Source organism: Buteo buteo, chromosome 18 (genome assembly GCF_964188355.1).
Source record: "Buteo buteo chromosome 18, bButBut1.hap1.1, whole genome shotgun sequence".
Classification (NCBI taxonomy): domain Eukaryota; kingdom Metazoa; phylum Chordata; class Aves; order Accipitriformes; family Accipitridae; genus Buteo; species Buteo buteo.
Genome location: NC_134188.1, coordinates 9,276,524 through 9,298,819, shown reverse-complemented (window position 1 = coordinate 9,298,819; position 22,296 = coordinate 9,276,524). Strand labels below are relative to the sequence as shown.

At 39.7% G+C, this 22,296-nt stretch overlaps 1 protein-coding gene across 4 annotated transcripts in view; it reads left to right on the top strand.

Moving 5' to 3' along the window:
• The window catches only part of ZC3H12C (zinc finger CCCH-type containing 12C), a 46,161-nt gene that overhangs the window by 8,963 nt on the left and 14,902 nt on the right, over nt 1-22,296 (top strand). For 3 of the 4 annotated variants that reach the window (XM_075049974.1, XM_075049973.1, XM_075049972.1), the window contains exon 2: nt 11,971-12,737. In XM_075049974.1, coding sequence (XP_074906075.1) covers nt 12,043-12,737 — 695 coding nt within the window. In that variant the 5' untranslated portion in view covers nt 11,971-12,042. Of the gene's footprint in view, nt 1-5,616; nt 6,584-11,970; nt 12,738-22,296 lie in introns of those variants that run through there. The other variant, XM_075049971.1, reaches the window with a different exon arrangement.

The following is a 22,296-nucleotide window of genomic DNA, read 5'->3' as shown; positions in this document are numbered from 1 at the left end:
TTAGTTCAAATTTTCATGCTCAGAAAGCATCCAGACAGCGTGACTCATTCTGGAAGTGGGAAGAGATCAAATCTAATGTGTATTGCTGGAGACTTTTTTTTTTTCTAGAGTGCTTTGTATGTCAGTGTCTCTGCTTCAATTCATAAATAATAAAATTAAGAAAGAAATTAAACAGAGTGCCTTCCAGCGATAATCTTAAAATAAACACTGTTCCCCCATTTGTTGCAGGAATCGGCAGCGTGTTCCATGCTGCCGTGGTGTTGATGAGAGCAGAAGCTCAACAGCCATCTTAGTGCATGGCATGGGTTTTCAATGTTTTCTGGCTTGCAAATCCCTGAAAACTTGTTGCTAGAGCTGGTAGGCCTAGCGTTGAAGAGGCTGAACTGCAGGTTGGATTTTTGTGAGTTTCTTTGGTAAAGTGTGTGAAAAAAACCCCCAACAAGTAGACCCTTTGGTGTCTATAGACTGGAATTTGAAAACCAGTGGCAGGTGATTTTTATTATTTTTTTTTCTTTTTAAGGATTTCTCATTTGAGTAATTTTCTTAATAACTTAAGGTGTTCTGGGCTCTTGCATCCCCCAAAAGGGCAGAAACAAATACAAGATATTATATTAAGTGCAGTTTTAAAGAAAGCTAAAAAGACTATTAGACTCTTGGTGCTAGTGGCAGCTGTTGTGTTTTTCCCTTGTATTTGCATTTTTAAATAAAATACATATATTTTTTTTCGGACAGGAAACGGTAACCCTGGCCTTGGTCTTAAAGGAAGACTGACAGAATGGGGTGGATGTATCAGAGCAGGGAGTGAAGGGATCTACCTGTACGAACACAGGCATAGTTGCAAAATTGAACCTTAACCAGCCAAACCGTGGGAACAGTCACATTGCTTATGTGCCTAGTGAAGGAAAACACATTTGGTGGAGTGTTCTTGGGTGTCTCTTCCCCCCCCAAAACCTAAGAATTTCTGGCCACATGACTTACTTCCCTTGGAAACAAGACTTCTGTGATCATGCCATCTCACGCCATCTGTGTGCACATGCCCTGGTGTACTCGTGCAGGTATGGTTATAGTGACTTTGTGCTGGGTTTAACCACACTTGAGTTGGAGCATCCACTTAAAGATGGGAAAATCCTTGAGCCTGCGATGTGTCCTTGTGGCAGAGAAGGCTAGCGTGTCCTGGGCTGCGTTAGGAGGGGGTGTGCAGCAGGTCAAGGGAGGTGATCCTTCCCCTCTGCTCAGCCCTGGTGAGACACCTGGAGTGCTGGGTCCAGCGCTGGGCTCCTCGGTACGAGAGAGACAGGGAGTTACTGGAGAGAGTCCACTGAAGGGCCATGAAGATAATGAAGGGACTGGAGCATTTCTTCTATAAGAAAAGGCTGAGAGAGCTGGGACTGCTCATCCTGCAGAAGAGAAGGCTCGGGGGATTTTATCAACATATGTAAATACCTGAAGGGAAGGTGCAAAGGGGATGGAGCCACTCTTCCCAGTGGTGCCCAGGGACAGGATAAGAGGCAACAGGCACAAACTGAAATGCAGGAGGTTCCCTTTGAACATCAGGAAACACTTTTTTACTGTGAGGGTGACCGAGCACTGGCACAGGTTGCCCTGGGAGGTTGTGGAGTCTCCATCCTTGGAGATACTCAAAAGCTGTCTGGGCAGCCAGCTCTAGGTGGCCCTGCTTGAGCAGGGGTGTTGGACCAGATGACCTCCAGAGGTCTCTTCCGACCTCAACCATTCTGTGATACTGTGGAAGAGCATCGCTTAGGGATCCATGCCTACAGTGGATATCCAAAGTTATGGTGCCAAGAACTACTTTTTCATTATCCTCTTAGGTAAGCATAGTGGGTTTTTATTTTGTCACGTGATCAAAACTATTCACTTTCAAAATGGAAGTCTTTGCTTCAGAAAACGTATCTCATTTCAGGAGCTACTTCTTAGTATGGTGCTGACAGGTGATGCCAGTGTTTTTGCTGTTACAGAATGCTGCTTTATGCTTTCTGCGTGGTTGGCTGGTATGGCTCAGGCCTGTTGGGCTCCTAATGTAGGCAAACTGTGCAGTTAGGCGCAGCTGCAGGCGGTCACCTTGTCGTCTCGTGACAAACAGCTTATGGTCACAGCCTTTGTCTACCCACAGACAAGGAAGGACTGGATCCGTTTACACCCATGGTTAGCAAAAAAGTAATCACTACTTATAAAACTTAGGGTTTTCCTCTTCAAAAAATATTAGAGGACGTCATGATAAGTGTTGCAATGGTTCGCTTAAGTCTTGCATGCAGTCAATACTGGTGATCTAATGGGATTATACTAGAAACTGTAGACCTTGTAACCTTCTTTTAGGATGATGGTCTACTGGAAGATGCATCTCTGCTTTTTTGAATTTTAAGGATAAATACAGACAGCTGAGTCTTTTTTCAAAGAGTGAAAGAACTCTGCTGCTTTGTTTTAATGCATTTGAAAGTGCATATTTTTCTACAGAGAAATTACACTGCCTTTGAAAATACAGTTGTTCCTTTTTAAATATGTTTTTTTAAAGGCTAGTTATTCTCTAGGCAAAGCATTACTCATCTTTATCATAATATCAGTAATTTTTCTGAATTGTAGGCACTTTTTACTGGTTGTTTAGTTCATTCCTCTGTATGGCTGTAGAGTGGTGGTAGTTTTGGGTTTTTTTTTTATGACTGTGTATAGATACAGTCTAGAGCACCACTTACTATTCCTCAAAACTAAGTAAACTTTCAAAGTGTTCCACTTAAGATAGTTTGCATTTCTTAACATACTAGCTGGAAAAGAATTTCTGTTGTATTGTCATCTCTTAATTTTAAAGATAAGCATCTCCCTTGCAGCTTCCAAGTCCAACAGTAAATATAGGGTATTTTGCAATGGCACAGCAGTGAGTTTTGTCTGTAGCATACAACCTTAATTTCTATTTAGTAAATGCAATGGTATGTGATTGATTTAACTTGTGCAGTGTATTCCTGCAAATGCATTGTTTATTACTGGAGGCTTAGCATAAAGTTCTACAATAAAAGGTAATGAAATACTTTAATGGGACAAATTGTCTTTCTAATTGCTGCAATAGTACCACTTGAGTTACAGAATGACTATTCTGTATGCTTGCATAAAATAATATCTTTTTAAATAAGGCTTTGTTTTTAATGTGTTTGAAACAACAAAAGTTGGCTGGAACTAGCAGCTTTTTTTTTAGGGTTGGTTTTCTCCCCCTTATAGTAGTGCTTCCCTAATATCTTTAGCCTACGTTGTCTGAATTTCCCAGCTGCTCTAGCTCTCCCTCCTTTGGTCTTTCTGATCCTCCCATGCGTGCTTTTCATACCAAACTGGGCAGTGGAGGGGAGGGGACGCTCCCCTTACCACCCATCGCCCAGCTGAGAGATTCACCCTGGTCTGTGTCTCTGCAGCATCCCATCACCTTGCTGTGTGCCGTTCGGAAGTCTCCTTCCACCATGGAGTCCCTGAGCCCATCATCTCTGGCCAATTCAGGATTTTGTGCTGGCCTGCTGTTTCGTCAAGTGGCATTAGGGACCTGATGAGCACTGTACACAATGTCCGATCTCCAGGAGCCACAAAAATAGGTTTTTATAGCTTGCTGATCTTGCAAGACCAGAAATTTGAAGAGCTGTTATGTTTGTTGTATTTTGGTGACTGGATTTAACTTACTGACTCTTTGCATTTTAGATATGGTAATAGGAGATTGCTGAACTAGTCGGGTTATTGGTTTTGAAGGTTTTAGCACAAGAAGTAGAACTTGCTTTGTCCATTTGTGCTGTGTACCTTATAGTGATGCTGTTATAGCTTCTCACAGATGTGATGGGAGAGCCACAGCGTTTCTTACTAAGGTTTCTTTGTTGTGGTCATCATTCCCAGAAGGAAGCCTCGTGTACTGGTTAAACAGTAATATGAATGCTTTTCTGTCATCACAAGCATGATTTAATAGGACGATCTGCCACCTTGTAAACTTTGGGCAGCCCAGCTTCTTTTAGGGAAGAGCTGAGAAGATGCTTCCAGAACAGGTAGCTGGTTTAAGTAACTGACATGGTGCACAAGGTAGAATTAGAAAATGTCTTCTTAATTCATGCAACTACAGCTTGCTAGAACATTTTCTGTAAATTAAACAATATGACATAAGTCTTCAGATTGTATCTGTTCTGACTTTGGTCATAGTGCTGCAGCATGGCATTAGCATGAAGATTAATCTGCAGCTAAAGTTTAGACCTGGTTCCCTGAAGACATGCACTTGGAGTATGGAGAGTTGTTTTGGGGGGGAGTAGTATTGTTATTGTTACCGTAGAAGACATTGAGGGGGGAGGTCTTTGCAAGTAAACTTCTTACAACCTTATTTTTAAGGCAGATTTTGAAGCTGGATCATACGCTTGCCCTCATTGTGCTTGTAGAGCCTTAAGTATACCACTTTTGTGCTACAGAGTTCTCAATTTGTTACAGATGTACATTAAGGGATGTACGTTAAGGGTATCATACCTGTCCTCTGCAAAACAAGTATTTCTGGTATCACAAAAGAAGCACCTGGCTCTAATCAGGGATATAGCCAATTTATGACAAGCCAAGTGATCCTGCTTGCATTTAAGGGCAGTTCTTGGACATAGGTGAACTGGACTGGCTTCCTATTTTGCTTACAGAAGTTTTAATATGCCTAACATTATCCAATACCGGCAACTGAGGTAGTCTAAATACCACAGCAGGGACTGATTAGCTTTTTCAGATCACTGCTTTTATTCGCTGTTTGCAAAGAGGCTTAATCCAGTGCTGGAGATCAGGCATCCCACTGTGCTCGTGGGTAGCTTTCTCTCACTCTTTGTGTTCACAGTGGCAGAAATTAGTGAGGAGTATCCTCCTGCCTCTGACTTAAAAGCTCCAAAATAGTGGTGTTAGTAGTTGTTCTTAGGCGTGTTTAATGGACAGTGTAGAGAAACTATAGTTGGGGTTTCTGCTTTGCAGCTTAATATCTGGGCACATGATAAATGCATCAGTGTAATAGCATGATGGTATGTGATTTCATTTACTATGTTGAATCACTTAATAGCCACATAAGGCTTGGGAAATTACTCAAAGCAGTTTTAACAAACCTATTCTCGTTCTTTTCTACTTTTAAATCACAGTAGATGTTTCCCAGCAGATTGCCTGTCCTCCCAAGCAGAGGAGGACAGCTGCCTCTCTGGTTCTCAGTATTGCTTTTAGTCATGTAATGATGCTGAAGTTCAGTAAATACACTTTTCTAGTAGTCATTCTGATGAGCATTTGCAAATGTAGAATCCCCTTCTCTGGCTGATCTGTCTTCGCTGAAGTTACCAGCAGTGGCAGCTTTTTATTTGAAAGTCCACATTGCTCCACATTTTTTTATCAAGCATCAAACCTTGCTACTGTTACATTGCTAAATATGTGTGTTGCAGGGCTTGGTGGTATTGGAAATGTTGGGCAGGGAGGGGAGGTGTGGACTGAAGTTTGTGTTTCCATGTGGCTTACTTCAATAAAAATAAAAATAAAAAGTTGGCTATGGCCTAGCTCCTGACTTTTGTTCAAATATTTCATCATTGCAAAGAGACAGGAAGATCTTGGCATCTAGAACAGATCTGTGAAATAAAAGGGAAAGAAGTTCTGTTGCAAACAAGTATGAGTGACTCCAGAACAAAAGAGTGGTTCATAGTTCCTTTCTATTGAGTGCTGTAATGTTTCAGTGCCACTGCTTAAAAATATCCATTATTCCATATATTAACATTACGTGGTTTTATTTTAATCAGTTTCACCTTCCAGTGAAATTACCCACAAGTACTCTGTTAGAGTTGTGTGTAAATGCAAGTTTATTACATTTGTTGAATGATGTACAGAAGTGTCAGGCAATTCAGAAAGCGGTTTCTGAATACATTTCAGTGTTTAGTGTGGGCTCCTTTCATACCTCCTTGCACTTTATACCAATATGATTAATTCTGCTAACAAGAAAAGGGGACTACAATAGCTACTGATAGATTTATTTCTCTTTAATATTTTTTGTTACAATGAACTTTTTGTTTCTGTAATAGAAGGGATTATATTCCTTAAGACTGATATATTTTAATAGGAACTCACAACTTTTACTACTTAAAAATAATTCCTTTCTTTGTTTCATGAATTAGAAACAATGAGGAGAAGCTGAAGTCTGCCCAAGCCAGGTGTTTCTTGTTGGCAGCCTGCTCCCTAATGACTCTGGCTCTCATACAGCAGCTGCCTGCTAGTCTCTTTTGTATGGCCTATTGTTGCTGCACACCCCTCGTTAATACACATGCTGCCCGGGGCAGACCCTGAGAATGACATCAACTTGCTTATCTTAGAAACCTCCAAACCTGATGCAGGGTGGGGAGGTTGCCTTGCATCTGCCCGGCCAACTAATTGTGAGCTCTGTGGGTTGTGATTGGCTCCGCGTCCGCTCAGTAATAGGTTAAGCAAAGACATCGTGGGTCCATCTGTTCGTCCATTCATTGTTCTGCTTGCTTGCCTGAAGTCTGCAGCTGAAATCGTGTTAAGGAGTTGCTTCTGGAACAGCTACAAGAGACCAATGTCTGTGTGTTTTCCAGCGAACGTAAGTATATGGGCTTCTCTCTGCAGAAATGGGACGTTTCACCTTTCTGGTGTTGCAGCATATCAGTTTGCATTTGGACAACGTAGCTAGCGTGTGTATCTGCTGAGATTTGCACACTTTAGGTGTCTCTTGGAAAAAGAGGGAGAGAAAAACAGTTATGTCTGAAGACTAAGTATATTGAAGAGCAATGATCTCACTCAGTGTGTTCTATTAAGGAACTTTCAAAAGCATCAGTAATGGTGTGTTTCCCAGAATTTGAAAATAGTAGGCAGTAGCCATCAACAGAACAACAAATTTCCCTCTAGCCCCCTGGGGAGAAGGGGAGGTTTCAACTTTAAGTTGTAAGTTTTTACCCTTTTTGCAAATAAGCTATTATTTACTTTAATTTGTGACTGGTAGAAAAAGCTTTTAAGGAAAAAAAATCAAACAACTTTTCCATTATACCATACAAGAGGTAAAATTTCCTGTGTTTGTGAAAATAAGAAGAGCTCCATTGTGGGCTATCTGAAGATACTGTAGTGCAAGATAAGCATTAGAATGCTCTCAGATGGGAATATGTTCCAGTCAAAGGTTTTGTGCTTTGGAAGCTATTCATAAGTGTGTCAGATCTAGCCTGGCTATTTTCATAAAGTTTCTAATCTGTTTTGTTTTATGTTTTGAGTTCAGATGTTAGGCTGAAGAACAAACACTGTATACTCCATGAACCTGTGTTCCAAGGATCCTGTAAAGAAAAAAACAAAACAAAGACCTTCATATATCAGTTGGGAGGGAAAGAGAGCATATAAAAGGGTTAAAAAGAGGTTTGCATTTCTACCACATGCCCTATTGTGTGAACATATGCATGAGTCTATTGAAAGTTTTCAGAAGATGGGCAGGCCACCAGTTGCTGGTCTCCTGCAGTTCCAGTAGACATCTGTTGCCCCAGAGCATTAACCAATCTGTTCAATGGGACATCCTTCCTTTGTTGGATAGAATGATGCAGACAACAGCACTCGCTGAAATACAATGGTAATTAAATACATAGAAACTACAGCAGTAGGTATTTATTACATATTCATTATTTTATTTGCATTGTTGCAGTATCTTTATCATTTGGATAACTGATACATTCTTTTTTTCTTTTCTGATCAGCTCTACACTTCTGTTTGTGACAAGTAATGACAGTGTTTCAACAAACTGATTTCAATATTTTCCATTTTGTGTTTAGAAGACTTAGAAAAAGTCTGCCTGTGTGAAAACATGCTGAACTATTTCACTGTAGAATGTATCTTCAGAAACTTTTGACGGTCTTTTGAGAATACATGATTTCTGTTATACTGTGCCACATGACACACTATTTTACTCCTTGTTATTTTCTTCTGTGAACTAAATTTGCATTAAATTGCTTTTCTTATGCTCTATTGTAAGTGGAAAATATTCTGAATACATATTAAAAGATTAAATGATCTCCTTGCCCACATCCCTTTGAGAAATATTTGTTTTGTGTTAAAGTGAATTAATGGGCTCATTATTGTTAATGGTTAGTGGAAAATAAATAGTGGTGACTTCTAAGAAGTGGGAAAAGATTACACTTCTACAATGTAGTAGCACAGTGCTCATCCAGAGTCTTACATTCATACTTGATAAATGTCTTTGACTCAGTAATACAGTATTTAGGCCTTTAACAGTGGACCTAGTATGAGATACTGTAGTTTTAAACAGGCTATCGTTTAAAACTTATGTTGTCATAAGTATGTCTAAATTGGGAGTTACCTGTTTTATTAATTTTTTTATAAATACAAATTCTGTTACTCAGCTGTGATGAGCATAACCAAGGGTTGAAGACTTTCTTGACAAGATTTTTTTGGCTGATTTTTGGTTTTTTGGCTCTCAGTTGAGTCAGAATTCATAGGAGGTATTTTTCTTGGCTATATTGTCTTGTATTAGTAAACATACTTTAAAACCATATGCGCGTAATGAGAGTTCCTTGTAAATAAAGAGTGCAAGGAGTTCTTCTTATCTGATGTTACTCCTTGGGTAAATGTGACCTTTTCTGGTTTTCATGAGCTTCATTGTCCTAAATATAGGTATACTACTGTTTATTTGCAATACAAATTCATTCACATAGACTGGCTGGCATGTTGCTCTTCACTAACCAAATCAAGATAAAATAATCAATTCCAGCAGCGTTCAACAGTGACATCTGATTTTCATGGTTCTAATCAATGAATCTCATAAAGGACATCATGTTGGGCGCTCCAAAGTCTAGCATTTCTAAGAGATGCTGCTGACCACAAATACAGTGTACAAAGTTCACAGATGTTGTAAAAATTTGTCTGAAAATAAATATAGTTTGCATGCCAGGAATAGTGTACTGCTTATGCAAAACTATTTCAGAAATCTTTAGCTTTGGATTTACAGTGTAAATGTCATTTTAACTACCCTTTTAAAGCAATAGTATGATGACTATATATTATCTGTGGCAGATTTTAAAGCTGCTGCTCTTATTACTCTATTCTTTAAATAGTTTCTGAAAAACAGAGTTCTGTGCAAAAGAATTCTATATTGGAGCAAGATGGAGATTGACAGGAGACTTAAAGCAGATAGATGCAAGGCTGATTATGTATACACTCCCAACAATGGACAAAGGCCAGTTTACGGTCATTTTTCATACGCAGTCAATGTGCAAATCATCTAGAGTATGTTTCATATAATGCCTGATCTTCAGACACATTCATATGCTAGTGACTTCTTTGAATCCCACTGGAGGGTGTTAGAATTGTAGTTGCTGTAAAGCACTTCAAGGAAGAAGTGATTGGAGAATGACTTAAGTATTATTTTAACTAACACTAAAAAAAAAAAAAAAAAAAAAAATCATCTTTCTGATCTATGCACTTAAAGCTTTGTTTATTCCATGCCGTTAATATGCAACCTCCTCTTCCCTCCTTCCCACCCCCCCCACCCCCCCACTTTTAGTTCAATACTAAAATGACATTTCACAGTACACGGATTTAGGCAGTGACCCATTATCTCCCCGTATTCTGCGGCAGCGGTACATGAGCCAGCTCAACTTTTCAGTCCAGCTTAAAAGTGTTGCCCATTAACTAGACTTCCTCGAGTCAGAGCAGATTGTGGGGTTGGCGGAACAATGATGTCGGGGCTTCCAGATCGGTTTGGCAGCTGCATTGTTCTCCAAGGGGAAACCAGACGCACTTAAGTCCCACTCTCTTTCATGGGCTTTTGTTCATACCAAATTATTCTTTCGCTGTGCTAGTATTCATGATGGTATGTTAAAGGAGCGCATCCTAGCAACTAAAGGCTGGTTGCTAAGCAGCCTCACTTCCAATAGGGGTTTCTTGTTTGAGATTTTTTTTTCTTTTTTTTTTTTTGGTGTCAGTTCTGTGGAGACCACAGTGTTGGTTTTTTAACTGTATCCTTTTATTGGGATATTGTTGTGATTTGTTACTAGTGCTGTGCTATCAAGTGCATTATGTTAGTTAATAAATCACTGTGTGAAAAGGTTCATTTCCTAAATTCTTGTTGTGTTGAATCTGTGGTGTTGCTTGAAATCCTAAAGCTTTGAGTTAAGAGAAAATAATATTCATTGATAACACTGCCTGAAAATTACAGCCCTGCTGCCTTCTAACAAGATGAGATCTAAATAAAAATTTATTTCCTTTCCTATCAGCCTTTCCTGGATTAAGGTGTTGGGAGATGAAAACACTGATGATAGATTTATTTACTTATTTATTTATTTATTTTAACTAGAAATGCTTAGGTAAAGGAAGTTTTTGTGCCCCATAACCAAAAAGCTCCACCACAGCAGTGATGTCTTGGCACTCAGTGCCTACAGAGTCTGCTTTTACTGAACCACAGATAGAGTCTTTTTCTTGATTCTCTCTAGTCTTAAGCCTGGATGAATTTCCCTTGTGTGCACTCTCAGACTTTTATCCCAAGAAGAGTAAAGTATACCGTATTTTAAAAGTACTGGGTCATTCTTAAATGGTAACCTGTAAGGGGATGGGAGAGTTAATGTATTTGCTGACAGATTTTGGCTGTTCGTGAGACATCTTGTAATTTGTATTAGTATAGATCATGAGATTGTTTGACATAATGTTTTTTCTCAGTATGTCCTCCTTGATGAAATTTATCTGTAATGTATCTGTCAAGTTCAAGTGAAGTCCTTTGCCTCTATATCTTGCTTTTATTTTCTGCCTTGTAAGATGGAAGTGTGAAAGAACTCTTTGTTTCATAGTCTTCCCTTAATGTAAATTCTTTTTCATGGTAACCTTGCAGTACAATTGGTCCATATGGTCCATTTTTATCTATGAGAAGTAATTTATCTTTTACTTTTTTGAAGCAGTTAGCAAAGATTCATGTAAATAAGGGAAAGAGGTAGCAATCTGCTTTTAAATGTAGACTGTGGAAGTAATTCTTGTGATGAAATGGGTAGCTAACTTCTGTATAACTACCGTTATGCAAAATTCCTCCAAAAAAACAGATGTGGCAAGTGTATGAAGTCCAGAAAGCCGCAACTTCAATTCCTCCATGACTTCTATCTATATATATAGTTTTGATTCAGCAAAAGGCTTGCACAAGTCTAGTCTAAGAGTTGAAATCAGCTTTTAATTTTGTTGCCTTGTTGACTTGATGAATGGTCTGTTGCAATCAGTGCAAAGGCTTCCATTGGCTTTATTGGCCATTAGATCAATCCATGTCTCTAAATGCTGTATGTGTTAGTAATGCAGCACTCTGTTGAGAGCAATTAGTCTTTCTTGACTTAATTATAACTTTGCAAGGGAATTCAGAAATAGTTTGAGTGTATTCAGTTGAACTGATAGTGTCTTTTAGGGCCAATAAGTTTTTATCATGTTTTCTGTTACTAATCCATTTTATGTGTTGTGATGTCTTATATTTGCCTAATAAGCCAGATAATCTAGTGCTATGCTAATTTCTTTCTATTCAACAGAGTTTAAGGTATTTAGTTTAAAAAGCTTTTCAAGTACTTGTATTTTATAGCTGCATTTTTTTTTTCATTGTTACAATAGTGTCTTAAGCTAGAAGAAATATCTCGGTTCCTTTAAATCATGACAAGACTTCTGTCTCTACATTACAGTAGGTAAACTTGCAGTGTTTGGTTTCCTATTCTTTCATAAACCCATTTCTAGAAACGTTTAAGTAAAAGCATTTGATACACTCAGAAAACAGATGATCAGTTGTTTATCCGCTTAGCTATGGATGTTCCTTAGAAAAATTTTTTCCCCAAGAAAGTTTTCCATGTTTTAAAAAAAAAAAAAAAGTTGTATTTCTCTGCTGTGAAAGAATAAATGCAGTTCTGAGGAAGCAGCAAGAAAATACAAAACAAGTAATATGTGTAACCAGTTGCAATGTTTTTGTTCTCTCTTTAGGAATACGGAACACTTTATATTCAGGAATACAAGAAAAACAGCAAAGTGGAGTCAAGTACACGCAGCAGCTTCATGGGCTTGAAGGATCATCTGGGGCATGACTTAGGCCACCTTTATGTGGGGAGCACTGGCACGCAAATAAATGCAATTGTACCTTGGTCAATGGCAGAGAAGCCAACGATGGATAAGGTTAATTCTAGGAAAGATGATGTAGACAAGGAGACATCTGAAGAGACTTCTGGAAGCTCCAGCTGTGACTCTGAAGAAAGCACAAATTCTGATAATGATTCAGAGAGACTGAATAGTTCTGCATCAGAATCACACGTACTGCCTAAGACTCACCGACAGCTGTGCCGATCTCCTTGCTTAGAGCCTCATATACTAAAAAGAAATGAAATCTTGCAAGACTTTAGGATAGAAGAGGCTCAGATAGTACCTAAGGAAGTCAAAAAGCCCCCTGATGTGCTGAAAGAATATCAAACCAAACTGGAGTTTGCACTTAAGTTGGGTTACTCTGAAGAGCAGGTTCAACTTGTACTAAATAAACTTGGTACTGATGCTTTAATAAATGATATTTTGGGAGAACTTGTCAAACTTGGGAATAAAACTGAGACTGATCAGACTGTAACTAATGCTAACACTAGTGTAATACGTGAAGCGTCTTCCATAGAGTCTCAGAGGTCAGAGTCTCCACTGCAGGAGGATGTGACAGAGGATGGTGACAACCTGAGGCCTATAGTTATTGATGGCAGCAATGTTGCAATGAGGTACGTGACCATGAAGCTTTTGCTTTTATATTTAAATGAAAACAGAATGACCTTTTCCCATTCAAGCACTGATATTCAGTATAGTTGCCTAAAACTGTATGCAGGTTCTCTCGCAAGTGTCTTTGTCGACCCCACAGTATGCCAGTCTTGTAATCAGGCTAGAGGTCTGTAAGAGCTCAGTGGTCTGTACTCACTGTTAAAACAACCATAGGTTAATGCCAGTCTCCCTTTGTAGGCAACTATCAAATCTCTCCTTCCCACTGCCAGCCTAGTACTTAGTTAATTTTTGGTAGGCACCATTGCTATATCCAGTAATTGCTGTATCCAGTTACATACAGGACATTAAAGCAAATGTAAGATTTTTTATGATTATAAAATAGTGATTTAGAATTAAGTGGTTTAAAGGATACTAATTCTTGGTAGGCCATTCTATGATAACTGGTCTGTCTGTAAAATTGGTCTTAGTTCTCAGATTGGAGTTAGGTTTTATTGCTATTAATTCCTGACATTACTATGCTTCAGAGTTTCACTTACATGCCCACAGATAACACGGCGTAACCTCACAGATAACCTACAACATTCACCCATCTTGATCCCAGTCATCTAGTTGCATGGCAAGAAACTGGTCTGTGAGGAGGTGCTGAGGTTCATGCTTCATCAGTGATTAGAGAGAGGAGATGGCAGAGAGAAACATGCTGAGAGATGGGGGTTTATGGCTATATAAATGATTGAATGACAAATTGATTAGTAACTAATTGGGTAACTCATAAGGATTATCTGATTACTAGCATCATGGTTTGGAAGGTCAATTTTAGTCTTCTGATGACTTGTTGTGGTTTTCATTAGCTTAGTAATAAAAGTTTGTGCAAGACATTTCTGGGCTAAATGCACAGGTTTTTTTAGCTCCTAATCAAGTCAATTACCTTTAAATGAAGCTTTTAAAAATGAAATTTAAATACAACTCTTATTTACAACAATATGATAGTTTTTGTTTGTTTAAGTAGATGCGTTAATCCATAAAGCAAGGATGCTTCTTTGTAAATGGGGTATTCCTGTGAGTTCTTTCTGCCTGATGTGTCATTCCTAATCTTTTTGTTCAAATTGAACTGTAAAGGAAGTATGTCCAGTTGAACGAACACTGTTCTGGTACTCAACCAAGAAGTTATCCAGAGACTTCTAAAATGGGCTTGGATTGTATTTCACATAAATCTAAAACAGTTGTGTAAGTGTTAGCTAGTTAGCACAGCTCAGACTTGGTGGGTGGACTTAGGATCAGCTTCTCCCACAAACTGCACTGAACACACTCCAGAAGCAGCTCCAGATCAGTCACTTTTCCTTAATGTTTATTCTGCTATTAGCATAAATATTTAGGACCTGCCTTTCTATGCTCAATTCACTTTCTTGACCACCTACATAAAATGAGCCAAAGATGAATGCATGCTACAGGGCCTTAAAACAGATTATATCTATTAATATAACAGTCTTTCTGTATCCCAATAATTGAATTAACAGGTCTTTACTTGTTTTCTACCAAATTTAATCACAGAATCATTCAGTTTGGAGGGGACCTCTGGAGATCTTCTAGTCCAATCACCTGCACAGAGCAGTGTCAGTTCAAAGCCATGTCAAGTTGGGTTTCAAATGCCTCCAAGCATGGAGACTCAACATATTGTCTGGGCCAGTGTTTGAATGCCCTCGCTGTAAGAAAGTTTTCTTTTTTTATGTTTAAACAACACTTCTTGTATTCCAGTTTGTGCCCATTGCCTCTTGTCCTGTCACTGGACACCAGTGAGACGTCAGTTTCTGTCCTTTTTATTCCCTCCCATCAGGTATTTATACACATGAATAAGATCCCCCTGAGCCTTCTCTTCTCCAGTCCCAGCTCTCTTGGCCTCTCCTCCTATGACAGGTGCTCCAGTCCCTTGATTAATTTTGTTGTCCTTCACTGGGCTCTCTCCAGTGTTGTCCATGGCTGTTTTATACTGGGGAGCCCAGAACTGAACCCAGCGTTCCAGATGTGTCTTGCCAAGGCTGAGCAGAAGGGAAGGATCACCTCCCTCGACCTGCTGGCAACACCTGTTGGTCTTCTGCGCTGCAAATGCACATTGCTGGCTCATGATCAGCTTGGTGTTCACCAAAAACCCGAGGTCCTTCTCTTCAGAGTTGCTTTCTGGTTCGTTGGTCCCCAAACTGTACTGGTGCCTGGTGTTGGTCCTCCCCAGGTGCAGGATTGGCATGTCCTTCTGTTGAACTTGCAGAGGTACCTGTTGGCCCGTTTCGCTACCCTGCCAGGGTCCCTCTGAATGGCAGTACACCCATCTGGTGTACTCCTCCCAGTTATGCATCCACTGCAAACTTACTGAGGGTGCACTCTGTCCCGTTATCTAGGTCATTAACAAAGATGTTAAGCAATGCTCACCCCAGTATCAGTCCCTGGGGTATACCAGTACTGATTGGCCTCCAGCTAGACTTAATGCCATTAATCATAACCCTTTGAGTGCAGCAGTTCAGCCAGATTTAAGCCCACCTCTCTGTCCCCTTATCTTGCCCATACTTCATTAGTTTGTCAGCGAGGATAAGATTGTCAAAAGCTTTGTTAAAGCCACAATAAACAGCATCCATTACTCTCCTAATCCACAGAGCCAGTTATCTCACCACAGGGCTATGAGGTTGGTAAAGCGTATTTCCCCTTCATAAAAATCCATGCTGATTTTTCCTAATCTACATAATTTGTTAGGAAAGGGCTTCCAGGACGATTTGCTCCATCACCTTTGCAGGGATCAGGGTGAGGCTGACCAGCCTGTAGTTCCCTGAATTATCCTTCTTGCCTTCCTTGAAGATAGAAAGGATAGTTGCTCTTTTCTAGTCCTTAGGAATATTCCCCAGTCACCACAACCTTTCAAAGATTACCAAGAGTGGTCCTCACATTGTCATTAGCCAGCTCCCTCAACACCCTTCATTGCATTCCATCAGGGCCCAGCAGCTTGGGAATGTCCCATTTCAGTGTTCACTAACCTCTGCTGCAGGAAAGTCTTGTCTTGTCACCTTTGCCCAACGTCCTGCACATCAGGGTGGACCAGTCTTGAACTTGGCGGAGGTGATCCTTGAAAATCAACCAGCCCTCCTGTGCCCCTCTTCTGTCCAGGATCATATCACATGGGATTCTCCTGAACAGGCCAAAGTCTGCTCTCCTGAAGTCTGGGGTTGTGATCCTGCTTTTTGCCTTACTCGCTCTTCACAGGGTCCTGAATTCCACCACTCACGGTCACTGCAGCCAAGGCTGCCCCTGACCTTCACATCTCTGACCAGTTCTTCCTTGTTTGTAAGTATGAGGTCCCGCAGGTTCCCTCGTTGGGTCCTCAGTCACCCATGTTAAGAAGTTACCATCAATGCACTCCAGAAACTTCCTGGATTGCTCATGCCTTGCTGTGTTGGCCAGCCTATTAGCAAAGACACTTTTGTTCTGCTTGGTCAAGTGGATCGCACCTCTTCCTAGAAATCAGTCCTTGATTATGAAAGCCAGTCCCATGTTTGTAAAAGATGAGTCCCTGTTGCTGACGCCAGCTGTGCAACCAGTTGTTTACTGGCAGGATCTGTCCTTTTCCCTTCAAGAAAATAGGTAATAGTAAATAAGCACTTTAAATACTTAAAAGGAAAGATTTCAGCTTTTACAAGTAAAAGAACAATGTTCAAAGCATTGGGGGAGATATGGGAATTCACCTGCAGTTCAGACAATCTTGTTCAAATTTCTGTATCTAAATGTCCAGGGTCCTGTTATGAGTAACTAACCTATAAATTGGCACAGTCCATTCTTTTCTTTCCTCTTTGCTTTTCCAAGCTGTGGCCAATGAGTTCACTTTGGAGTTGCTAAAGGTAAATGGGTCTGTGCCCTAAGTAAGACTGTAGATAGTCTTTCGAGAGATATTCTTGGTAGCTCTCTGACATGTTCTCACAGAAATGGGTAGACTGTGATCTATATTCTTACTCCCATGTTGTTGTAATACACATACTTAGTGATACCGTTTACTATTAGAATTATTCTAGATAAGAACTGCTAATTTTCCTTTAAAGGATGTGTTTGATGGGGGCAGGGGAAAGTTTTGTAGAGAAGGTTGAGGTGAGTGATGTCTGATAATACAAGTATGATGAGGCAGCTGTCCTCTACTGGAAGCATCTGTGTGCTGCCCTGTGTCTCCCTTGCATGACTAATTGAGGATGCAGTTTCACAAAACATCTAATGAGTGACACAGAGTGGCTTACTTTCAGTCTTGCCTCTATCTCACTGCTGGGGATGCTTTCCTACCTGCACCTCATCTAGTGACTGCATGGCTGCAAAATGAATTGATTCAGCTCCCTAATTTGGAGGGAAAAAAAGTCGGAAAGGATTATTTTTCCATTAGACCTGTAAATGAAACCCGGTGTTTTTGTGGTTGGGAGAACAGCTAGGTCTGACACAAAGGAGGAAGGATGTGTCTGATTACGTGACTGGATGTTCATGTTTGTGTAACTGGTTGCATCTAGTCAACTGATGATGGGTGGATTTGTGGTTCCTTGAGGGCAGCACAAAACAAGGCTTGGGCCAGAATAACTTCCTCTGGCCAGCGAGAGCCAGCATGTATGGTGACTACTCATGTTCCAGACAAGAAGATTTAGCAAACTGTAGTTAAAAAAAAAAACCCACCTCTCAATTTTTCTGCCTTTTGGTAATGCTTGGAAAGCTTTTCTTATACTTTGAGATGGCATTGCTTGTCTTTTGTGCCTTAAACTGAAAACTGTTAATCAGATACATCTTGTGTATTTCAAGTTTAAAGCTCTAATATTGGCTAAAGAATATGAATTGGTTAAAGTTTTAAAAACAAAACAAACCCACTCTTTCAACTGAATAGCAGAAAGGTGGCTTTTGCAGGCTATGACTTGAAGAATTCCCATTTAGTTTCTATGGGATACTTCAAATCTGGTCTTGTTCTTTCGTTATTCTAGCTTTCATGGTGTTGACTTAATCCTTTTCCAGAAAAGTAAAGATGACTACATGTTTAAGCCTAACACACACAAATTCTTTTTTTAGAATGCTCTTACAGATGAGACTGATTTTTCTCTATGCGTGTGTGTGTAAACTTAAAATCAGAGCTGAACAGCAAATTAGATAATCCCCTAGAACAGCTGTAGAGCTAGATAGGCACTTCCCACAGCTGAGAGTGAGGCTGGACTAAGGCGTAGGACCTGGATTCAGTTGTGCCATACCTGAGCAGTGACCTGTGTTGGCTTTCCAGAGAACTGTGTAGCTCTAACCCTGTGTCATAAGGTGGGTTTTTTTTGCGTGTAGATGATGTTGTAATGCAAAATCTTCATTTAGAACCTTAGTCCACGTGACTGAGGCAGGCATTTGTCCATAGACATAAAAATGCACTCAGGACCTTATTTATATGCACAGCATAGGTAATAGGTAACACATTTCAGTCAATAGTAGTTCTGTATCCCTGTGTGATGAGATTTAAGCTACCCTAAATTTTCCCTTTATGTAAGTGATGTAGACAAAAGAAGGTGATCTCTACCCATCTAGCAACAGCAGATCGCCAGCTCCTCACCCCTACATCTGTCTGTTCTCCAGTGGGTTCTTGGACCTGCTCTTCCCCGGCTTCCTCAGCTGAGCCTGCACAGTCTGGAATGGAGGGGAGAAGGTCCTGTTTCTCCATGAGACAGCAGAGGCAAAGTTTTGAGGTTCTCTTTTGCCCCTTCATCTTAAGAGTTCCCTTTACTGCTGAGGTTGAGAGGGAGGGAGTTCCTTCTGAAGAGAGAAATATACTGCAGCACATTTGCACAGTCCTTCTCCTTTGCTTGTCCTTTTCAAGGATAAGGTTGGGATGCTGAGAATTGCCTAAAATTGGTTATCGCTGTGATACTTCTCATTGCTGGAATCCAAGTCAGGCTTTTGCCACCAAGAAGTAAGGAATAAGGAACAGAGTTGTTAGTTACAAAGAGAGTGGGAAAATTTTAACTATATTATTCATTTGCTTCTGTTCCATATTTGTTAATTTTCCCTGGCTACCCTGGGTGCCTTCAGACTTTGCTAACATAAAAAGAATGAGTTTCAAATTTTACGTAAATGTATATAAAATTATGTTGAAAACATATAGGCAAAAAAGATGTCTGCTGTGCTTACAGAGAGCGCAACATGAAGATAACACTTATAAGCAAATAATTGGATATTTTATTTGCTGTATTATAATTTTTAGGCAACCACTTTCAGAATTATGTAGGCAAAAGAACTGAAGTATTTTGATCATGTGCCATCTGGGTTTGCAGGTTGAAATCAGTCAATCTTGTTTTAAGCAATTAGATTCTTCTGAAAACTTCACCCTTAGGATTCCCAGGCCATGGAGGTGATGCACTTCAGTTTCCCCTTTTGGAAAACCTTGGTCTGTACGTTTAAATGGTACTTGATGGTACTTCATTGCACAAGGGAAAACGCAATGCGAGATAACCATTGCATAATTTATTTTTATTTGTGAGAGGAAGATGCTGATTTGGGGGAATTGTTTTTTAGTTAAATGCACTCCCACTTAAGACAGGTGTTTTACAGTTTTCTTAACAGCTCTCATGCTCAGCTATCCCTTCAGCTGTGGATGTTCTAGGTGCTTGGTGGCATCAGAAACATACACCCAGGCCTGACAGACATGACAGAGACCCCAGTGCCATTCAGGAGTGGCATTCAGCTGGAGGAAGTGTGAGATACCCAAAGGTGCCTAACTAGCATTAGACATCTCTGTTTAGGCAACTGAGTCTTGTCCCCGTGCCTTAATCATGAGGCAGGTCATTTGGCTGTAGTAAAAGGTTCGCTGATACCCTGTCTACATAGAAGATTTTCCACAACTGCAAACTATGTCAACCAAAGGATGGTTTGATTGACTTATCTATTCCATCTGTCATTTTCATATGGCAATTTAATTGTATATGTATTTTAACAAACTAACAATTTAGCTGTATTAGCCTCTTCTCAGATTGCGTGTTGCTGAGCTTGGTAGACGCGATTGTATCTTGGTACCTTGATTCAGACATTCATCTTTCAGTGGCACTGGCTGTCTGGTTTCTTAGGTTATTTTGAGAAGTCACTTTAAGGAATAGATAAAAATATTTTTCCAACAAGTAATGATCATGTGGATAGGAGCTTGTCACCGGCAACTTTGAGTATAACTTCTCTTTGCCTGTTTTGACCTCTGACTGCTGACTGCGTGACTCTTGCTCGATCAGACACCCACATGTATGTCTGGCTGGCGACTGCGCTTGCCATACTCTGTAGAGTGCCTCGGCGTTGGAAGCCTTACAGACAAAAGATGTTTTGAAAGACGTTACAGCTTCCAAGGCTTTTTTTCTTTCAAAGACCTCAAAGCAATGGGATGATTTGTCATGGGCTAATGGAAAAAAAAACATTTGGGAACTTTCATCCACTTTGTGTCAGCACCAAAATATATATATAAGGAATAAATACAGGCCTGATGGAAGGCCTGGGCTACTGAGAAATGCTTTGGAAAAATTATTTCTGTGATTAAGAAATTAGTAGAGCTTTAAAAAAACCAAAAAATAAAAAGGGATGAGGCTAGTGACAAAGCCAGGCTGCCAGGCTGATGAGTCACTAATATGATACAGGGTAGAAATTCTTATCTCTCTATGCTATGGACTGAACACTGTTTTCCTGCTATGACATGACAAAAGAAAATAGTTCGGTAACTCTCTAAATTTACCAGGCAGATCTGTGTTTTAGTTTTGTTCTTCTTGCTTTTAATCAATATGCTTTTACATGGGAAGTACCTTGATGTATCCAGATTTCAGCTGTGTAAAACCCTGTATGTGTATTGCAACAGACTTCATGGTAGACCTCAGCTCTAATGTCCCTTGTCATCAATGTGTATGTTTTGTGTAGCTTTCAAAATCTGAGAGGTCCATGTTGGTTTGAATATTGCATTAGAGCACACCAGAAGTCTTGCAACTATTGTAAGTAGTCAGTGGTTTAGGAGTGTATACCACAACTCTTTTCAAGACAGTCACTTGAAAATCTAGTTTGGGGGCTAGGAAGGTAACAGAGAAAATGAAAATGTTCTCATCAGATGTTTTGCCACTTTATACTAACTCTCCTAGCCTAGAAAATGCTTGATTGATTTTCGCTCAGGAAGTGTTATACTAATTATTTTTTTTTCATTTAAAAATAAAACCACAGCTATCAACAGGCCAAATATAGAAGTGGTGATAAAAAGAATCATTCATGCATGGTGTGAAAGAAATAGATACTTCTTAAGGAATATACTTCATTTTCCTTCAACTAAAAGTGATAGATTAAACATAGTCAGCAAGCAGAACCAAAGCAGTATACACCAATGTCTCACCCAGGGCTACAGCTGTCATCCTGACTGCTCTGAGCTTTCACATACTTCTAATAACTGGGAAGAGATTTTTAAAAGTAAAGTTTCATGACAAAGAAATACAAACATTTCTTCTCTTTTTTTCCTTCTGGTTAGTTGTAAAAAAGTCAGAAGCAGCAGCATGATTTCAGTCTTTTTACCATATGATGTAACATAAAGCTGATGAAGCACAAAGATCGCAAAAAGGAGAGCATCAAATCTGCATGACAACAAAACAGAAGAAAAGAACAAATTTTAATTGCATATCTTTTTCACAGACTTACTCACTAATCATTTAAATTTCTTGGAATTTGTATCCACTCAGATACCAGCTTATGCATGTGTCTGAAAAGGAGCAGAAAAAAATGTGAAGATTTATACGAGCTATAAATCCACTTGCTCAGCAGTGCAGAAAAGCTAGTATGCCTTGTAATGCATTTCCCATTTCTGTTGCATACAGTTTAAGTATATTTAAATTTATGTGCTGGATGAAAGAATTTTAATAGTCTGTATTAGGCAAGAGAAAACTAAGGAGATGAACTGCCTGGTCCTCCCTCTGCCTTTAAAAATGTGGCTTGAATTCCAACCTGATGGAAAGCAACAGGCAAGAATGTTCATTTCTTTCAGAGAGGCCAGGATTTCATTCCAGAAATGATTTCTCAGACTTATGGCAAGAAATGTACTGTTACTAAAATGTAGTCTAACAAAACGCTTGTTTGCCGTCAGGAGTGAAAAGTGGTTTTATCCATTTGAAACCGTGGAGATTGTTTAGAGTAGTAACAGTACAGTGATTTCACTGGAATTTAGTAGCTGGAACAAGCCCTTCCTGACTGTTTTAAAATGGATTGCAGTATGTTTATGGTTGCACGTGACCTGCTGATAGCATGAACAGTAACTTCTTCTATCAGGCTTTGCAAAGGAGGCCTTAAGGCTGCTCACTGGGTGCTGAATGCCCACCAAGTGTCCTGGTTTTGTGTTGTCGCAGGGAGATGTAATTAGACTTGCCATGGCTAGAAATACTGTTGGCCATTTTTTCTATGCATATGTGCATGTGCATTTTAAATGTGACGTATCTGTGTGTGGTTTGGTTTCCCATTCCTGGGCAGTTATGAAATACACAAAGATACTACTCTTTCAGCCAAACAAGTACAAGAATAATTGTACAG